The sequence below is a fragment of the Vigna unguiculata genome, chromosome 8 (genome assembly GCF_037176805.1).
Source record: "Vigna unguiculata cultivar grain cowpea cultivar isolate G323 ecotype 2 chromosome 8, ASM3717680v1, whole genome shotgun sequence".
Classification (NCBI taxonomy): domain Eukaryota; kingdom Viridiplantae; phylum Streptophyta; class Magnoliopsida; order Fabales; family Fabaceae; genus Vigna; species Vigna unguiculata.
The window spans coordinates 39025976-39045348 of NC_140799.1; the positions used below are offsets into that span (position 1 = coordinate 39025976).

General features: G+C 32.6%; 5 protein-coding genes across 7 annotated transcripts; 3 read left to right on the forward strand and 2 right to left on the reverse strand.

Moving 5' to 3' along the window:
- The first annotated feature begins 2231 nt into the window (after positions 1–2231).
- Positions 2232–3075, forward strand: LOC114193840 (uncharacterized). The gene has a single exon (XM_028083787.2). The coding sequence runs from the start codon at positions 2604–2606 to the stop codon at positions 2910–2912; it is 309 nt and encodes a 102-aa protein (XP_027939588.1). The 5' UTR covers positions 2232–2603; the 3' UTR covers positions 2913–3075.
- A 5114-nt stretch (positions 3076–8189) lies between these two features.
- On the forward strand, positions 8190–10955 carry ENA (DnaJ/Hsp40 cysteine-rich domain superfamily protein). Of its 2 annotated transcripts, none has more exons than XM_028085728.2 (3): positions 8190–8372; positions 8488–8577; positions 10242–10955. In XM_028085728.2, exon 3 carries the CDS (start codon positions 10336–10338, stop codon positions 10753–10755), a length of 420 nt encoding a protein of 139 aa, XP_027941529.1. In that variant the 5' UTR covers positions 8190–8372; positions 8488–8577; positions 10242–10335; the 3' UTR covers positions 10756–10955. The 2 variants fall into 2 exon arrangements, with proteins under 2 accessions (XP_027941529.1, XP_027941530.1); XM_028085729.2 differs by having other exon boundaries at positions 8279–8372; positions 10225–10955.
- On the forward strand, positions 8193–11914 carry UREF (urease accessory protein F). Its single transcript, XM_028085727.2, has 3 exons — positions 8193–8372; positions 8488–8577; positions 11028–11914. Exon 3 carries the CDS (start codon positions 11045–11047, stop codon positions 11762–11764), a length of 720 nt encoding a protein of 239 aa, XP_027941528.1. The 5' UTR covers positions 8193–8372; positions 8488–8577; positions 11028–11044; the 3' UTR covers positions 11765–11914.
- Positions 11915–13771: 1857 nt separating this feature from the next.
- LOC114195401 (eukaryotic translation initiation factor 5A-2) lies at positions 13772–14896 on the reverse strand. The gene is given in 5 exon segments (XM_085665724.1): positions 13772–13873; positions 14068–14109; positions 14111–14143; positions 14552–14608; positions 14708–14896. Coding segments are annotated over 5 exon segments (423 nt in total).
- An 832-nt stretch (positions 14897–15728) lies between these two features.
- On the reverse strand, positions 15729–19340 carry LOC146884472 (Pentatricopeptide repeat (PPR) superfamily protein). Of its 2 annotated transcripts, none has more exons than XM_085665723.1 (2): positions 16376–19340; positions 15729–16058 (listed from the first exon to the last, which is right to left on the reverse strand). In XM_085665723.1, exon 1 carries the CDS (start codon positions 19074–19076, stop codon positions 16470–16472), a length of 2607 nt encoding a protein of 868 aa, XP_085521849.1. In that variant the 5' UTR covers positions 19077–19340; the 3' UTR covers positions 15729–16058; positions 16376–16469. The 2 variants fall into 2 exon arrangements, with proteins under 2 accessions (XP_085521849.1, XP_085521848.1); XM_085665722.1 differs by having other exon boundaries at positions 15729–16105.
- Between the last annotated feature and the right edge of the window lie 33 nt (positions 19341–19373).

Here is a 19373-nt window from a genome sequence, read left to right on the forward strand (position 1 = left end):
TTTTATTACTCTTTTATTTGTTTTTGTTTTAAAAAATATCAAATTAGTTTTCTAATTTTTTTAATCTCAATTTAATTTTATATTTAAAAAATTAATACAATTTGATTTTTCTTAAATTTATTTTCTAAACAGAATAAAGATTTCGATCAAAATTGATATTATAATTATATTAGTTACACAAAAAAAATCATATTCATTAACTACTCTATTTTTATTAAAGAATTTTGATCAATTTCAAAAAATTTATCTCAAAAGATTAAATTAAATTGTATCAATTTTGCAAAAATCAACACAAACTTAAAATTAAAAAAGACGGTTCGACATCTTTAAATAATAACAAAGATTAAAGAAGTAATTAAATCAATTATAATATATAATTAAGTTAAGATATTTGCTTTAAAGGAATTTTTAGTTTTATGAAATCGGATTTAATCTCTCACAAACATAAATTTGTAGCGTCTCATATCCAAAGTTTTGAATAATAAAAAAAATTTATAATCAATTTTATGAGGTTAAATTCGACGTAAATTCCATAAACTCTGTTTTAAGGCAAGAATGTCAGTGCCTTATATCCTAGACAGAACAAAGTTTCTGGTTTATAAAAGAAACTCCATATTTTACTTTCTTGCCTGAGAACTAGAAACTTGAAATGCAGTAACTGAGGGAGGTGTAGGTGAATTTGTACTGTTAGACAATGAGGGTTGGTGCATGATGAAGGAGTTGAAGGCAATTAATTAGGTCAATGGAATAAGCTAAGTAAAGAGGAATGAAATAAATGGAAGGTTGGTGGTGGTGTCAACTTTAGCATGAAAACGTTTTTAGTACAATCATGCACTACCCTTATGGTTGTGATGAGTTGACTTATTACATATATGATCGTGGATCATGCAAGTCCACATTTTTTACAAATCCAACTATTGGGTGAAGAAGAAAACTATGAGGGAATAAACAAAAGTGAATGGCTTGTGCCAGAAGTATACTTTTAAGTTTAACTCAATCCCACATTCTGATATCATGTTAGAAGTGGACTTTAAACCTAACTCAACTCTATAAAATCAGCTTGTAAGATGAGGAATGCACCCACTTATATATTGTGAATTAGTCTTATTTTTAATTGATGTGAAACTTTCGATTGCTTAATTAGGTGTTGTGTGTGCAAGTAATCATGATTTAGTTTTAGCACAGTACTTATCATATCTTGGACTAAATAGAAGTCACATGACTCACAGAGCATTAGTTGAAATGAGTCAAGTTTCAAACACTGGTTAGATAACTAAGGAGGCATAATAATACACTGCATATTTTGCTTAATGATAATGCAGTTGCTGTAGTTGCTTTTTGATCAAGGTTAATCATGTGTGCATTTTTATTTATCTTCACAACAAGTTGATAAGGCTTCTCTAGTGGAGGAATAGTACTCATTGACATACCCCCCACATGGGTCTGCATCACATTTTGGCACCGGTATATTGACTCTCTTCATTTGTGGGGAACCCAAAAACTTTGCATTATTCTCATCAATTGCTCTTCTAATAAACAACCCATGTCAATCCTTGTACAAAGATCACTCATCCATCCATGGTTAAGATTCTCTACTGAGGTTTCTAACCCAATGATTGATTTATAGTACGTTTGAGATTGCAGTCCAATTACATAAGAAATTGACACCATTTTCAATCCAAAACTTTAAAACAATGTTTAAGATTCTCTCTGTAAAGTTTGTAACCTCATCTTATAAGATACTGATACCACTCTTTATCTATATAGAAAGGAAGTTTAACAGAGAGATAAAACACTAATGAAACCTGAGTTCAATAACATAAAATATTGACACTATTTTCAATAAAAACCTTAAAATAATAAATTTACGTGTCTTCATCCTTTATCCTTGTATGATACTCAACTTTTTCGTTTTTATCCGATATAAAATTTAGACTTGGAATTAAATTTTTTATTATATATCAGTAAAATCTGAAGTGTGTAACTGGTGCACCACGACAACACAGCAAAAGTAAACCCAAAGTTTGATGGCAAAAAGACTCTTGAAGAGACTTTTTGTAAATTAGGCAGCTTTGTCGGCAAGTTGGGCATAACAGACCCCACTTTTGATTAATGGGAGAGAAATGGTACTTAATGTAGTATTTTTTGGACAGAACTTTTCTATATAAACATTTTGGATGAACAGGGTGTTTTAAGTACAGTTAAAGACTGGTTTTTTCAGAACTGAAATGTATAGACAAAATATTTTAACACACATTTTTTTTCTCCCTATACATACAGAAGAGAGAAAAGACCAGAGAATTTGAACTTCTCACTGCATAAAAAAATTATCTACCAATCATTTCACAGCAATGACACTTTTGTGATAAACACAAGCACTAGGTAACACCACCACCTAAAAACCATTATTAAAAAGCCTTGTACAAGAGTTGGGCCTTCCAACCACTCTTTGTTTTTCTCTGCAGGGTTCATAGTCCCCAATATTCTGTCTTACTCTGCTGAGAACTATATATATATATATATATATATATATATATATATATATATATATATATATATATATATAATACTAAGTTATACTATAGGTAGGTGAAGTAAACAAGATGTGGCGTGTTCTAGCAGCAGTGAGAAGAAACTTTCAGAGCACAAGAAAGAGTTCAAAGGTTGCAGATGAGAGCATGTTTGAAGCAGGAAACGGTGTTGAGTTATTTGGAGATGACAGAAGCAGAAGACAACATGGTTGGGGGTTTGTGTGCAGCATTCTTCAAGCACCAATTTCAATACTCTCATGTGTTTCTCACCCTCAGGTTAATGGTTCTGATGGGGTTTGGGTAACTGGGGAATTCTCACAGGTTTCTGAAATGAACCATCTCATGGTAAGTGATAGCATGAGATATGCAATTTTGATGTAGTAAATATTGTGAATACCAATTTCTGCACCTTCTTTCCAAGGATCATTTTTCTCTTTTCTTCTTTCTTCTGTTCACAGTTTGGATCATATATGTAATACTACTACAACACTAGGTGATTTAATGGATCAGCCAGAGTTATGATATGACCTACTTTTCGTGTTAATCAATGTTTCATTTTGCTTTTCACCGTTTTTTCCATTATATGGCTGTTAAAAGTTGATACCTTTTGTCCATTTTCTTTTGTTTCTCTTGATTATGCTTAAAATAAGAACAAGAAAAGTGTTTTTGTTCTGTCAGCATAGAACAACATATGACTAGGTTCATGTCCTGCAAAGAAAGAGAAAAATATTGAAAGATTTTAGCTTTAAACAGTTGATGCCTTTTCCCTTTTGCTCATTCATCACTAAATGTTGATGTAAAAAGCACACAACACAACACACTTTGTATTAATTTGGTCACTGTTCTTTGTTGTGAAAGCAAAGCTTCTGAGATCTAAGGAGCAGTTTTCACGCTGGTATTGTAAATTTAGTATTTGATGAAGATACTATGAAAAGTGGAATTGTCAGTGTTCTTCTGTCTGATATAGTGATGTCAGATTGAGGAGAAAAAGAATATAAAAAGCAATTACTCTGAGTTTTCACTTTGATTAACCATTTACACTGTTTTTTTTGTGCTCACTATTTTAATTACGAATAAGGAGAAGTGAAAGATCCTCTCTGACAAATAAAGAGAAATGGTCGGTCACAATTTTTAACATATTTTTTTATTATTGTTTAAAATTAATTGAAAAATCACATTTTTTTAGGTCTTGTCTTACCCAAAAAAAAAAAATGCATGAATGAGTAAATGCATATAGTGTTTGTGAGGTAATGAAGATAAAAATAAATTGGGAAGAGTAATGATTGATTTAGGGTTGAAAATATAATTGCAATATTAAATTACTCGAACATTTATCATTTTGTTTAAGGTGGTGGTGATAGTGAGGCGGCGCAAGAGACACCAACTTTTCTAGAATAATAATTCATAGAAAGCCACATTCAAAATATTCAAATTATTAGTGCCAATGTGTTGTGGATTTTAACATTTTATTTTCTCACGAATAAAGAAATATTAAGGGAAATTCTAACTTTAATTTTCACGCTTCTTTAAAATCATCCAACTAAAGGAACTTTAATATTAAATCTCTCAAGTAAAAGAAATTAATCTAAATTATATAACCATACACTAAATTTGAATACCATTTTTTTAATCTAATTTTTACCATCTATTTTTATTATATGATAAAAAAATAAAAAATCTTGTGATGTTATGTGTGTATGTGATATTTTGGCGTGTGAGAGCCATTTTCATTACAAAAACGCGTGACCTTACTCATTTCTCCACTATTGAAACTACCTAAGTTCGAAATAGGTGTAACTTTATTTTTCAATAGTGCTAAGATTGCACTTTTTACTAAATTTTCAAAAAACAAAAATTCGTAGTGTTCAATGTATTTTTCTAATTGTCCACATGCGGGTCACTAACTAATGCAAGACAATGAAAATCTATGTGTATTGATTTAGTTAGATGAATAGGCACTACTAAACAAATATGTAGGATACTTTATGTTTTCTCCCTAATATTGAGTTTAAAATTTTAAATATGTTAATTATGATACTAAAAGAAATCATCATTTATCTTGATCACACTAGTGAAGAATTCATGTGCTTCATAAAAATGCTCGGTAAGATTCAAGTTTCTTAATCATGTAATAATATATTTTTCATCAAAAAAAAATCTTACGAAACATTTTTTTTTTTTTGAGAAATATGCATGCTTTTTAATACAAGATAGAGACACATTTGGGTTGAATTTTCTCTTCCTATAACATTACATGTTCTTATATTTTAAACTTTATATTCATTGTGTTTCAATCAAGAATTGAGAGTATGGGTGTTTGTCTCTCAAGACACTTTGATGACTTATAAGTCATTCCGACACTCAAGACGTACGACACTTTGATGACTTATAAAATAATATAAATAACTGAAATACAATCCTAAAATACGTACGAAACATTAAATAAACCTAACAAAATTTCTTTAAAATGACTAAATCTACGTATTTTGAAAGATAAATGACTAAATTGGTCCAAAATTTTGAAATAGATTAATTCCAAAATTCACTGAAAGTTAAAGGATAAAAACATATCTAACCCTAAAATTAATTAAAGAACAAATGTGTATTTAATAAGCAATGCATATTTTAAAATTATCATGTTTATAATAATTTTATCAAATTCTTACTAGTGTGTAATTTTAATATTAATACGTCTATTTTTTAGGTTTAACAATGATGTATACAATCTTTACTTCTAACCTAACACATTTACTTAGCAACATAATATAAATGAAGTTATCATTTTGTCTTATTGTTGGTACATCCCTACAACATATTCTCATCATGAACATTCTAGAAAATTATTTTCACATAATTAGATTTTGTTAACACAAACTTAAATTATATATACAAAAGATAATGGATAAAAGAAAGTCTTACATTAATCAAAGATTATCTATAATGGTAGCTTATAGGCACATTTGCAAAGGTCTCCCATGTTATTGAATAGTTATGAAAAGCACTATGATTTGTAGAGACACATATCTACATAGTCCCATTGATGATCTCCACTTTGATGGTAATGAGTGGTAATGACTACTATGAAGTGATGAAGGACACTTTGATTTTACACATTCACCATCAATAGTAGAAGCTTAGGTGGACATGGTTTTGTGGTCTTCACCCTTTGCTCTCACAATTTATTCAAATTGAAATGTTGTCTGTGGTATGTGTTCATCATAGCAAAAGAAGAAGAGTTATTTTCCACAACAATTTTGGCCACTTATATTTCACATCAACTCTTGCTAATTGTTTGGGCAATAATGGGGGTTGGGAGAAAAATGAAGCAATAGAGCAAAAGAGGAATATGAGATTGGTTGGTAATTTTCTTGTCAACATAATAAAGTGGGAAACAATGAAAAAATAGTCAACCATTATGCCTTTTTTCTTTCTCAATTTTTTTTCTTAGTTTTAATTTCATGCCAAAGTGAATTTGGAAATGATATATCTATGTCGTATCATATTGTATATGTTTTATTACATTATTGAGCAATTAAGATTAGTTATATCATATTATTAATTTTAAACTATCATTGATGGTTAATTCAATATAATTAAATATATGAAAACTTGTAAATTACACTAAAATTACAGATTTTTTAGAAAGAAAAATACTAAAATTCAGAAGAAAAAAAACTAAGAGACCATAATCTTGGATAAAAAAAAAATATTAAATGAGAAATAGAGCTATAAATTAGGTATTGATGTATTGATGTTCTTAGTTGGTAAGTACTATTACCCGTACAAATACTGTTATATATATATATATATATATATATATATATATATATATATATATATATATATATATATATATATATATATATGTAATGATTGGGTTATTGACCTTAATTGGTTTAATTTTATAAATATTAAAATAATTGAAATTCTTATAAATTTCATTGGACAGAACATAATCCTGTTGGATGTGCCATACATATAATAACAAGTTTGAATTTTCAATGAAGGAAAAAAAGAATTAACCGTTATGTTATGGCACTTAGAAGCCACTTTTTCTTTGAAGGGAATTATGAATTATGGAATTATATAATATTTGAATTTAATATTGTTTATGATATTTTTATAAATAACTTGAAATTATTGTTTTAATTTGTATTTTTTTAAAATTAAAGCATGGCAGAATTAAAAACTCTTATCAGTTTTTCAATTATATTAAAATTTATAAATGCCGATAAAAATGTTAAATTTATAAATTTAATTAAGTTTGACATAACTAATTTATGATAATATATTTAAATTGTTGACTTTTTTAACAAGATAAAAAATATACATAAAACATTAAAATTATAGTAAATAAACTAAAAGTTAGATATAAACATATGTATTTCAAAATTATTAGTTTCTGAATTATATTCAAATTTATAAACGCCGATAAAAATGTTAAATTTATAAATTCAATTAAGTTTGACATAACTAATTTATCATAAAATATTTAAATTGTTGATTTTTTTACATGATAAAAATGATACATAAAAAATTATTATAGTAAATAAACTAAAAGTTAGATACAAACATATGTAAATCATAATGTTAAGTGATTAATACCGAGTCTTTTTTGAAATTTATTATTTTGATATGTTCTTACTATTTTAAAAACCACAGCTTACATACATTACTTCTCTAACTTGTATACAATTTTTATGGAGGCTGTTAAAGTCATGCGAGACATTTAGTGTACAATGAAATGTTCTGTTCTAAAAATATAGCCACATATATATTAAGATGAAATATTGATAAATAGAGTATAATTATTCTTTTTGATTAATTTATAACATATGTCGCACTCTACTTTAATATATTTACATTATTCACTTAATTATTACAATTTAGAAGTCAAACCATAAAAAAAAAATCAATGTATATAATGTGATTTTAATATAATTATTCTTTTGCAGTATAATATCAAATTTGAATTTTATGTTTGATTTTTTTTTTTTTGTAATATTTCTCTGTTTTTCAAAACACATTTATAATCACTGATTTTTAAAATTTAAAATATATTATATTAAGTTTTTATCCTGAAAATACAATATTTTAATAAGTCCTATTCATCGCATGTGAAATATAAGGTTTTCAAATATTATATTATCGTAAGTAAAATATGTTTTGATACCTTAATGGTTAATGAGAAGTAAAATTAGTTCATTTTAAAAGAAAAAATTTAACTTAATTTATTAGTTTAGTCTCTAAATTTAAAGAATGTGTAAATTTAATTTTTTTAAATTTAGTAAAAATTTTAAATATATTTATTTGTAATATTTGAGTGGTTTATATTTTTTGTTATATATATATATATATATTTTAATGTTATTTGAAAAACATATTTAAAATATTTAATAAATTTATTAAAATTAGGTTAAAAATGATTAAATTTACATATTCTATAAAAAGAGATAAAATTAATCTAAAATTTTAATAAAAAGATAATCTAATTTTTAACCATAAATTAAAAAAAAAACATATTTAATCATGTTATTAATATAATAGTATTAAAAAATGTGATTTAAAAATGGCATTTCTTTAATAAATAACTATTTTTCAGTCTGCGGATTTTCTTTTTGTGTCCCTCTTTTATTTTTATTCTTTGAAAGTGGCATTCCTCACTTTTCCAAAATCACTCTTCCCAGTACACTCACTTCCAATCCCCTTGCCCTTTTGTCGCTTTCGAAATTCTCGAAAGAACACATTCCCTCCAAATCCTGCCGTGGACTCATTTTCCTGTTGTTCTTTCGTGTTCACTGGTTTAGTGTTCTTTGTTCACTGATTTAGGGTTCATTCAAGGTAAAATGACCCAATTACGGGTTTTAGGGTTTTTAAATTCAAGAATTTTTTTGTTTTGTTTTTTAGTTTTCCACTTTGGTGCCTTATATAACCATCAAAGTTCTGTTTGCTGCAGGGAAAACTAGAGATAGTTAAGAAGGGTTGTGACGTTTTGAAGAAGTAATTGTTCCCTAGAGGACGTCGGATTAAACAATTTGGATGTTTGGTATGATTTTGCAGCAAAAACCCATATTTTACCATTGTCTCAAATGAATTCCTTTGTCTTAATTTTTTATGGCTTTTCAATCTGTTGTCTTAAGAGTCTTTTGACCTAGCTAGAAGATTAGCATAGGTGAATTTTGTCGCCAGAAATAAAACCAAGACCTTTTAGACCCAGTAGAATAGTGGCGGGATGCATTTTCTAGAACCATCCAATGGGCAAGGGGAATCACCAATGATGTATATCTTGAGATTTAAGGCATGGCATTTTAGTTAGGATGAGATTATCCATTTGGTTGCAGAGGAAAAAAAGATGTATGGAAAGGTCTTCCTCAGAACAGGAACAAAGAGAGGAGAAACTTAAAGTACGTGTGCTTCCTCTTGTGAGCATCAACATCAGTGAGATTGAGAATTTAGCATAGATATTGAAAAGATTTCAAGTTGGACAAAAGGCCAGAAGTTTAGTACTTGAAGCATTTAATGATGGATGGAAGATTTACTTGAGATGCTTTGTTTGGTCAGAGAGATTCTTTGAAACCTATAACTCATCATCAAATCTAGGCAAAATGTGCCATAATTCTGCTTCGTGCTTCTTCAGTTTACCTGCACCTTGACTTTAACCAGCCACATCTTTCCTTCTACTTTTTTTTCTCTGCCATTTCCTTGGTGAAAACAAAGACCAGTAGTTTAATTAGTCATAATCCTTGCTGCATTCCTGATATTTAACATTACCTATGCGTACCTAGAAAATGAAAGAGGGTAAGCAATATAATAAATTTGTTGATATTACAAAACACTTATCATTGCTAATATACCCAATACCCTCCAAGATGTAAAAACCATCTTCCACTACTCTATATCTAGATATCATTTTGGATAATTGTTTGAAAAATTATACTTTGACACTATAAAATAAAATAAATTCACTTTAACCTATTCTAAAAATATAAAAAATATGATTCGAATAATATATATTTATAGACAGATATTTGTCAAGGGTTGTATCTTTTAAGGAATGTCAACCTATTATCTCCCTAATGTTGTATGTACCACTGAAAAGTCTCATGGAGAAACAAAAGCCTTGTTGTAACAGTTGTTCAGAGCTTGGTTGTAAATTGGGTTAGCCTTTCTATTTCAATTTTACTGGTATTCCCTCGGCTGGCTTTTCTTGTCCTCACTCCATAACAGTGTGCATTGTTTGCTTCCTTTTTCTTAACAACTGAAAAAACAATCTTTGCATTAAATATCAGGGTGTGTTGTCAGTTAAGTTAGTTAAGATGCAGTTATTGTTTAGCAGTTAAATTAGTTGATTGTCAGTTAATAAGCAGTTATTTTTTATTACTGGAGGTTTGAATTCATTATCAAGTTTATATGTTTAATAGTGAGCTATATACATAGATTCAAGTTTTCTTTTTTCTGAATATTGATGCAAGTTAGTTACCCATAACAATTTAACAAGTTAGTTTCTGAACATTGATCTGGCGAGATTCATATCATGCAAGGCCCTTGAACACGTGCCCTTGACAAAGCAATAAGTGGTCTATTGACAGAAATGACTCCCATTATTCTAATCTATCTTCAACTACTAGTACATGCATACATTTCAGAGTGCTACTCGCAATTGTCCTAATCTTGTTGATGAATTACTAACCAGGGATCACTGTGTAACAGATGTTTGTTGGAAGTTCACAGTGAGTAGGTACCCTCGTTTGTTTCAGATTCCATTGGTGAAAGTGGAGTGGGCACTGGAGTTCTGCTGGCATAGATGGGTTTTGGGACACTGAATTTATCCACGGTTGTCCGATTTGAGGCGACGAATTTCAATGGTTTGCCCCCATCTCGGTCATCTACACCGTCTCCTCATCTATCGTTCTCGAAGCCGTGTTGGGTTGTGAAAACGGAGTCAAATGTTCGGAGGAAAAGGAGGAAGAAGCCGGATCCACATTGTGTGGTATGTGAGGGCAGTGGAAGGGTTGATTGCTTCCAGTGTTGTGGAAGGGGAAGGACAAACCAGACTCATTTGGAAATGCTCCCGAAAGGTGAATGGCCAATATGGTGTAGGACTTGTGGTGGGAGCGGTCTTGATTATTGCTCCCGTTGCCTTGGTACTGGAGAGTATAGGTATATCATGGGCTTCCAGTTCATGAACCACGATGATAATCAATCTCAAGAAAACAAGTCTTAGCCTTTTTTGTCTGGGTTGATGGTTACTAGATTCAAGGTATTAGAGAATGTCTAGGTGCAATAGCTTTACTTGTAATTGCTGAATGACAATCACAGTATGAAAAACCTTGATTTATAGATTGTTTCCAAGTCTCACATCCCAGTACAATTTTATCTTGACTTGTAGGTAATATCATTTAAATATTTTCTTCTTGCTTCTTAGTTTTAGGAGAGCTTTGAAGGATGTCTCTAATCTTCGTCCACTTTTAATGCTACTGTTACTTTCTCTTATAGTTCTCATATGATTAAGAATGGAAATAAATGAAGCACACAACACACCCTGCTTTGCAAACCCAGTTTTACAGTGGAGTCAATGGCAGTTGCTTGATTCTCTTCTACCTACCGGTGGATTTGCTCATTCGTTTGGCCTTGAAGCAGCAATTCAGACTCGCTTAGTGTCTGATTCCAATGATCTTAAGACATTTATCATCCATATATTGGAGAATACAGGAAGCTTACTGCTTCCATTTGTGCACTCAGCTTGCATTTTGCCCAATTTGGAAAACTGGCATAAGCTTGACAAAATATTGGATGCTACCCTAACAAATGAAGTGGGTCGGAAGGCATCAATCTCGCAAGGAACTGCACTAATGAGGGTGGCTTCAGCTGTGTTTTCTGAGGTTCCCTCCCTCAAAACCATGAGAGATGCTTCTCTGGGTTTAGGTACTGTGTCGTTTCACCATGCTCCTGTCTTTGGACTTGTATGTGGAGCACTAGGATTTGATAGTACTAGTTCTCAGAGAGCTTACATGTTCATCACAATTAGAGATGTGATTTCTGCTGCCACTCGGTTAAATTTGATAGGACCCCTTGGTGCAGCACTGTTGCAGCATCAGGTTGCTTCTATTGCGGAAGTTATATTAGAAAAATGGATGAATCGTGCCGCTGAGGAAGCATGCCAAACAATGCCTCTGCTAGATACTGTGCAGGGTTGCCATGGTTACTTGTTTTCAAGACTCTTTTCATCTTAGAAGGCAAAAAGTTGAATATTGCATTTCGTATTCTGTTCAGTTATATCAGTTTCTTGTTTTAGAACTTCAGTGTTACCCACACTTTGATGCGGATTATGTGATTTGGGAATTATTTGTTAGTTAATAGTTATCATGTGTGTATGACACAAAGGTGTGTTCTGTTTTCTTCATTACTTGGCATTCAACGACAAAAAATGTGGCCATTTTTGAAATTTTACGAGACTAATTTGGTAACAAGGATATTGGTGGTGGGTCATTCAATTTTTGAAACTGTGTGAGACTAATATGGTAACATTCAAAGAAACAAGACAATGCTGGATATAGATATATTTTTAAATTTACGCATAAAACATTATTACTAAGATTTTTTTTTAACTTTAAAAATATTTTTATCTTCTACTGCCCATATGATTTTATTTAAGTAGAAGTTCTGCAGAAAGAAAACAAGCCTTTTCTTTGGAAGGGTTCTGACTGCATTGTTGTTTTATTTTCTTAGTTCTATGACTCTTAGTTTAGACTTTATTTGATATAATAGAATGTTTAATAAAATTCCTTGTATTCAGTTGTTGTTTTGCATTTAAATAACCATTTCTTTTGTTGATTTTAGAGTAGAAATCAATCTAGCTTTGGTTAATCCATAGAAATTTTGGGTTTTGGAGAAAAAGAAATTTCCGCATAACTAACTCGCCAATTTTGGGGAGTATATGCGATTTGCAGAAACTAAAGAAAATTCAAATTATTATTTATTCAAACGATTTTTTTTAAGGACCAATGTTAATATTGAAGATGTAGGATCAACATCACAATTGACGTAAGTTTAAGAAATTTCATATTCGTAAGATAAAAAAATTTGTATTGGTCAAGGGCAGTGGATTTAGAAGTTCGTGAAATAATGGTATCCAAATCACAAATTATAACTCAATAACGAGTAAATAATTGAAATTTAAATCAATATATAATTTATAATAATACTTTAATATCACAATCAACCAGCTTTATTGAGTTTTTTTTTTCTTTGTAAAATAATAACATTAAGAATTATTTATTTATTTTCTTTCTTTAATATACTTTATTTTCAGCCTTTTAGTTTTCCCTGTATCTTTTATCTTTTTTGGATAAATTTTATTTTTCATATTCTTTATCGGGAATAACTATATTTTTGTAAGATAAATTACTTACTAATATTTATCTTTTTATTACTTTTCATAAGTCATGGTTGTTTTAAAGTTATAACTAATTTATTGACCTTTTAAAATTAGTTTAATTATAAATTTGAGAATTAAATATCTATTATTATTTACCTTCTGCCAAACAAACCTTTTATTTATTGAGGCAATGTTTTACCTATGATAATCTTAATCTTTTCCAAAGTGACATGTAAAAGAAGAAAATAAGATAAATGAAATGAATCAAAAGTTGATTTATAAAGATTCTCCAATTTGAAAGAGCTCTCCTACGTTACTTATCCAAGATTATGAGAAGCTTTTTACCTTTATCTTTTTGTATAAAATGAATATAAGTAAAGAAAACATAACATAAATTTGGGACAATGTTTTACTTTCTCTGTCCCGTAAATTTGGAACAATGTTTTACCTTCTCTGTCTCTTGAAGGAATTGGTACAAAATTCAAGCAACAAGAAATACAATTCAGTGCAGAAAATACAGAATTCAGGGATTGCATCTTTCTTAGCACCCTAAGCAAAGCATATATTTCACAATGCAATGCAATTAAGAAACATCATAATGAGAATTTTTTTTCAGAAAAGGGTTTGAAAAACTTGCAAATAGCATCTAAACATAGCATTTAACAGTTTATGGTTCTATGTCCAACACAACAAAAATATAGGTCAAGGATTCCCAGATAAAGCCATCCAATTTTGACCACATATTGTAAGATTGGCACAAGTTTTGGCTGATTTAGCATACAAACCCACATACAAGAGAAATAAATACTATATCATCTCAGTTTAACTTCAGCTTTCCACCATTAATCTGACAATGGAACTATTACTTGGGACCAATGTCGTTAAGGGCACAAATCTGCTCCTCTCCTATAGCAGACATAACAGACACAACCAGATCTTTCGCCTCAACAAATCCATCCTTGATCTGCATGATGCAGATTAAAATTAGTATAAGAAGGAGCAAATTATGAAAGCTTAACAGATAATCAAGATCATGCCAGTTTCCTCACTTTGTAAGGACAAATAATGACATCACCAAATATTCATTCTTCATAACCATAATGTCAATTTTGTGCAAATTTCAACATAAAAAGCAGAATAGGTATCAAACAATCTAACCTGCGTAAGCAGATTTTCATCGGTTGGAAGTCTAAGGTCATTTTCTTAGTACCAGGGTCTTAGTCAGCAGACTCACCTAACATATTCAATGAAAGGGTAACAAACATTATTAACCAATTGTATAACTATATTAACCACAATATCAGAAAGACGGTGAAAAACGAAACCAAAAAATCATATGGATATGATAAAGATGAAATTTCAATCATATATATGGATATGATAAAGTTGAAATTTCAATCATATATAGTTTATTCACTACACATGCATCAATCATTGATCTGGCTACTTTAATCATTTGGTCTGATTCTGCAACTTTTAAGAAATTTGATCATGAAATAAAGTAATCCAAACATGCAATCAAAGAAAATCAAATAACCATTTGACCTACCAAAACAACTTTATTTACATCACATCAAAAATCACGTTGGGGTATCAATAGAAAAGGGGAAGGAGTAACAGATAAGTGTAATTGAAATCTTACAAATCCATCATCTGATATATCAATGCGCTGGTAATCAGTACGATTGACATGAGGAACCTGTTGTAACCACAAAAACACATAAATCAAACCATAATAAACATATTAGTGTTCTAATTAAAAAGGTAAAACCCAAATCCAAAAGACACTCATGCATACATCACAGTTATGGGAAGATGGCACAATATCCTCAAGCTTTTTGCCAGTGAAGATGTCAATTCTAACAAAGTGACACTTTCAGTGTCCATGCTTGCCAGTTTTGGAAGTTGAAACCTCCACAACGTGTCCAGCCAACACAACGTGTCCATGCTCATAGATTTTGGAATTTAGAAAAGCAGCCAATAACATGTAAGAAAAGGTTAGAATAAATACTTACTTCCATTAGAATAAATAACATGTAAGAAAACCCACTTCTGTTTAAAGTTCTCAAGAGCAGTTGTCTGTTGCTGTTGTTTTAACTGAACCGGCATTTTCTTTGGCTTCTAACACGTTGGCAGCAGCAGCAACAAAATTTTGATAGGCATTATTCAGAGAATCAATACGCTGTCCTTTGGGCTGCTTGTGTTAACCAAATAAATTCTAAGATTCTTGTAACTACAGATCCTAAGGAAAAGTAACACCAATGAAATTAAAGCTCAAGAACAGTAGCTACTAATATTTCAAAGCTATTTGTCTCCTATCTTGATACTGTTCACGGAAAATACACGTCATATTTATATGCAAGACGAAAACATCACTATGAAACAAAGCACGGTACGAATTGTTGAATTATCAAAAAGAGAAATGTGTTATAACCAAAAAAAAGTATCGGATCAGGAATAGAAATATTATAAAGTAAAACAGAATTGCTGGTTATGAGTCTAATACAGTAAAACTAAAACCTGCCAAACTCTGATTATATAAATTACTCAATTAAGAACATTTTGATTCAACTTACAATTGTTTAAGGCACAGTGAACATGTTCCACAATAACCATTCAACATAAATTTTAATTGATTGAGGCAGATTCTTATGACATAGACATTGAACTATATTTCTTCTCAAGAAAGGCATTCAGATTGATACCACTGTTATCACCAGATTGATCAGCAGCATTCTTAGGATATACACATGCTTAAGAAATCCACTTAATCATTGAATCTCATTGGCCTATTTCAGATGATGAGGTGCAAATACGACTTTTAACTTAGAAGGCCACCGGAAAACAAACCAATGGACAAGCACACCTTGGATTAGTTTAGTTTATCTGACCGAGCATCGGGGAAACAAAATTCAATTAAACACTGTTTAATATTTCTATATTTGAGACAATGCTAATAAAAATGTATCATACACAACCCCAATTTGCAGTGACAGACAAATAATCCTTACCCTACCTCTAATTCACACCAAGAAAACATATATCATTGGCAATTCATGATGCAGAACACAAATCTGCTGAAGAGAAACCGTTTCGCTTTGGCGACTGGTGCAGGACCGAAGGCATTGTTCCACTCCATCCTTAGTACCCTTATTCATGTGACCAGTTTATCATTTGTAACATTGTCAATCAATACCTTCAAATTAAGGACAAGTTCTTTTTCAACAATACAGCATGGAGAATAAGGTGATGTATAAAAGCTATGTCAAATATCATAGCTAATGTCAATCCAGTGTGATAAATAATACAAGGTGGAAACATAATTTATTTTCCAATGCTTCCACAAGAAAAAAGGGGGAGGAGAATAAAAGGTACAAGGATTGTTTAAGAATAACAATTTAACAGAAAAACTAAAATTAATGTAGCCCATTTTCCAATAAATGGTTAAAAATCATAATATCCTTACCAAAATTGGGTAAACCATGTTACATCTTCAACACATTGATTGAACACAGACCAATTGTCCTTAAATGAATATTCTATTAGATTCTATCCTCAAATCAAGAAAGTCCTGTTCGGAACATTTCTTCGCTCCATCGCTTAGCCTCGTCTTTCCTTCCATGATTTAAGAAACCACGTACCATGATATCATACGTCCAACCATTAGGTTCATAACCCTTTTGACATATCCGAGCGAACAACAAACGAGCTTTGTCCATATCACTCTTGGATAATTCTTTAAGCAACAGATTGTAGGTGAAAATATCAGGCGGAAAGCATGTCTCTATTAATCGTTCCAAGTCCGAAATATAATGGGTCACTCTGAGACAACCAGAAAATGCACCAATCACCAAGTTAAGTGTTGAATTACCAGAAAATCCCTCCTCTTCCACTCCTCTTAAATAAACGCATGTATCGTAGAGTTTTGGTGAAATCAAAGAATGTTGAAGAAGTACATTGCCGATAAAAGAACTAATTGGGCGTCCCATTTCCTCATATGCTTTAACAATACGTATTGCTTCCTGATATCTTTGCAATGAGCAAAGCTTCTGCACAAGAAGCTCATAGCATTCAAGACTTGGATTCAATCCAACTCTGAGCATGCTCAAAAAGAATCCAAGTGACATGTCTATCCTATTGGACTTGCAAAGACCAACAACCAAGGTAGTATACAACGTCTTGCGTGCCAAACCCTGGCTCCGGACAACATTAAAAAAACTCAGAGCATCAGAAAGTCTCCCACTGAGCAAATAACCTCGCAACACAAAAACACGAGAGAGCAAGTTGGGTTCAACACCATTTCTTTGCATCAATTCAAATACTTCCCTACACAAGTCAGGCTTCAGGGCACGTCCAGCTCCTTCGATGAAAAAGTTATAAGCGTGACGAGGAAGTTCGCAACGAGTGAGCATCTCCAGTAAATTGAAAAAGCGCCCTCTTGAATTATCCATGTTAAGTAAGCAGCAAATTACAGCTGTACACAATGGATAGTTCAGCTTATGACCCTTCATTTTCATTTCAACAAGAAGCCGAGCAGCAATATCTCCCCTACCCAACTTAACAAAACCCTTAATCATCTTAACATACGAAGCCCTGGCAGCAACAGTCTTAAGTTCCCCATGTACCAAATAACCATCTTCCACTCTCCCAGCCTGGCACAGAGCAGATATGAACTGATCATACATTGAAGCAGGAGGCACGATATTCCGCCCGACAGAAAGATTCATCAACTCTTTCATCTCATCAATCTTGCACTCCCTACACAATGCACTCCCAAGCGTGCGAAGTGTCTGCGCATCAGGAAAATAACTCTTGTCAACCAAGCTTCTGAGAACGTTGTACGCCTCCACAACACCTCCATCCCAACACAAAGTAAGTATCAAATACTTGCATGCCAAGTGATTGAGAGACAGACCAAACTCAGACCGCGAATTGTACAACTCCCGCGCAACATCAGCCATCCCCACTTTGCAAAAAAAGCACAAAACAGCATTCATGGTAACCGCATCAGGGGGAATGCAACTTTCATTCATATCCATCAACAAATCATGTACCTGATGAAGCCGATTCTCCCGCAAAAGCCTATAAATCAAAATATTATACCTAAAAGTGGACATACAATACCCTTCAGAATCCTTCTTCTGAGAGAAAAACTCCAATGCTTCATCCACCCTACCACCTTGAACAAGACCCTTTACCCAAGCCCCATAAGCATGATCCAATGGAACCAACCCCGAGCTCCCAAATTGCTTAACCAACTCAACCGCACGCTCAAACCTAAAACTCTCACACAGAGCACCAACCAAAAAACTCACTTCAGGCCCTTTTAACCCCTCCCCACGACACATCAAATCGTTGAGAAAACCCTCAGCCTCCTCCAACCTTCTCTGTTTGCACAAATGCTTAAGAACAACGATATTGGTAGCGTGATTCTCGAAACCCCTGGCGCGAATTTGCCTCAAAATGATGTCAAAAGCGTTGAGGTAGTTTTTCTCAACGAGGGAGCCTAAAAGGACGTGATAAGCAAAGGAGTCGAGGTCCAAGCCGATGAAGCGCATTTTGGCGTACGCGTGGAGCGCGTTTTGGGGCTTCCCGGCGATAGCATAGCCCACGACAAGAATGTCATGGAAACGGACGTTGTGGAGGAACGAGCGGCGGCGGAAGGCGTCGAGGAAGTCGAGGACGATGGGTTTGTGGTTGGCACGCACGAGGATGTGGAAGATGGCGACGAAGGTGATGCGCGTGTGGTGGAAGTTCGGTTGGCGGCCGGCCCAGTCGAAGAACTTGAGGCAGGAGAGGATGTCGCGGTGCGTGGCAGTGTAACGGAGGACGCGGAGGACGAGGCACTCGGAGAGCGGGAGGGAGAGCGCGGAGAGTGCGGCGGATAAGTCGTCGTCGTCGGCGGAGGTGGTGAGGAGTTGGTAGATGCGGTTGACGAGGGGGTCCAGCTGGAACTTTCGCGTCGCGAACCACGTCTTGAAGGAGGACGCCACGTCTTTTTTCGTGACCAGAACTGAATTTGAAGTTGAAGGCGTTGATGGAGAAGGTGATGCTGCGAGAGAAGCGCATGCAGCATGGGATGAGCAAGGGTTGATAATGGAGGAGACCAACGATTTGGATCTGAGACGGTGTTTGGTCACATGTTTGATTGGTAGCATAATGGTCATGGATCAATGGGGTTGAATTCTTCTTCTTCTTCTTCCCCTTCTCTCAGGGTACCTCCAAGTGTTTGTGTATATGTCTGTGTGAAACTCCCCGTAACATGAAAAACCTCAATTTCCTAGTTCTGGGTTTAGTGGAGGTTTCACCTTCTCTGAGTAAACAAAATTAACACTAACTAGGTTTACCTCAGCTACACCAAACTTTTAGAATCTACTCACTCTGCTTTTTTACTCCATCCACCAAAACCTCTAATGTCAATATTTGTTTCAAATTTCGCTAATAATATTGGCGGAACGAATATA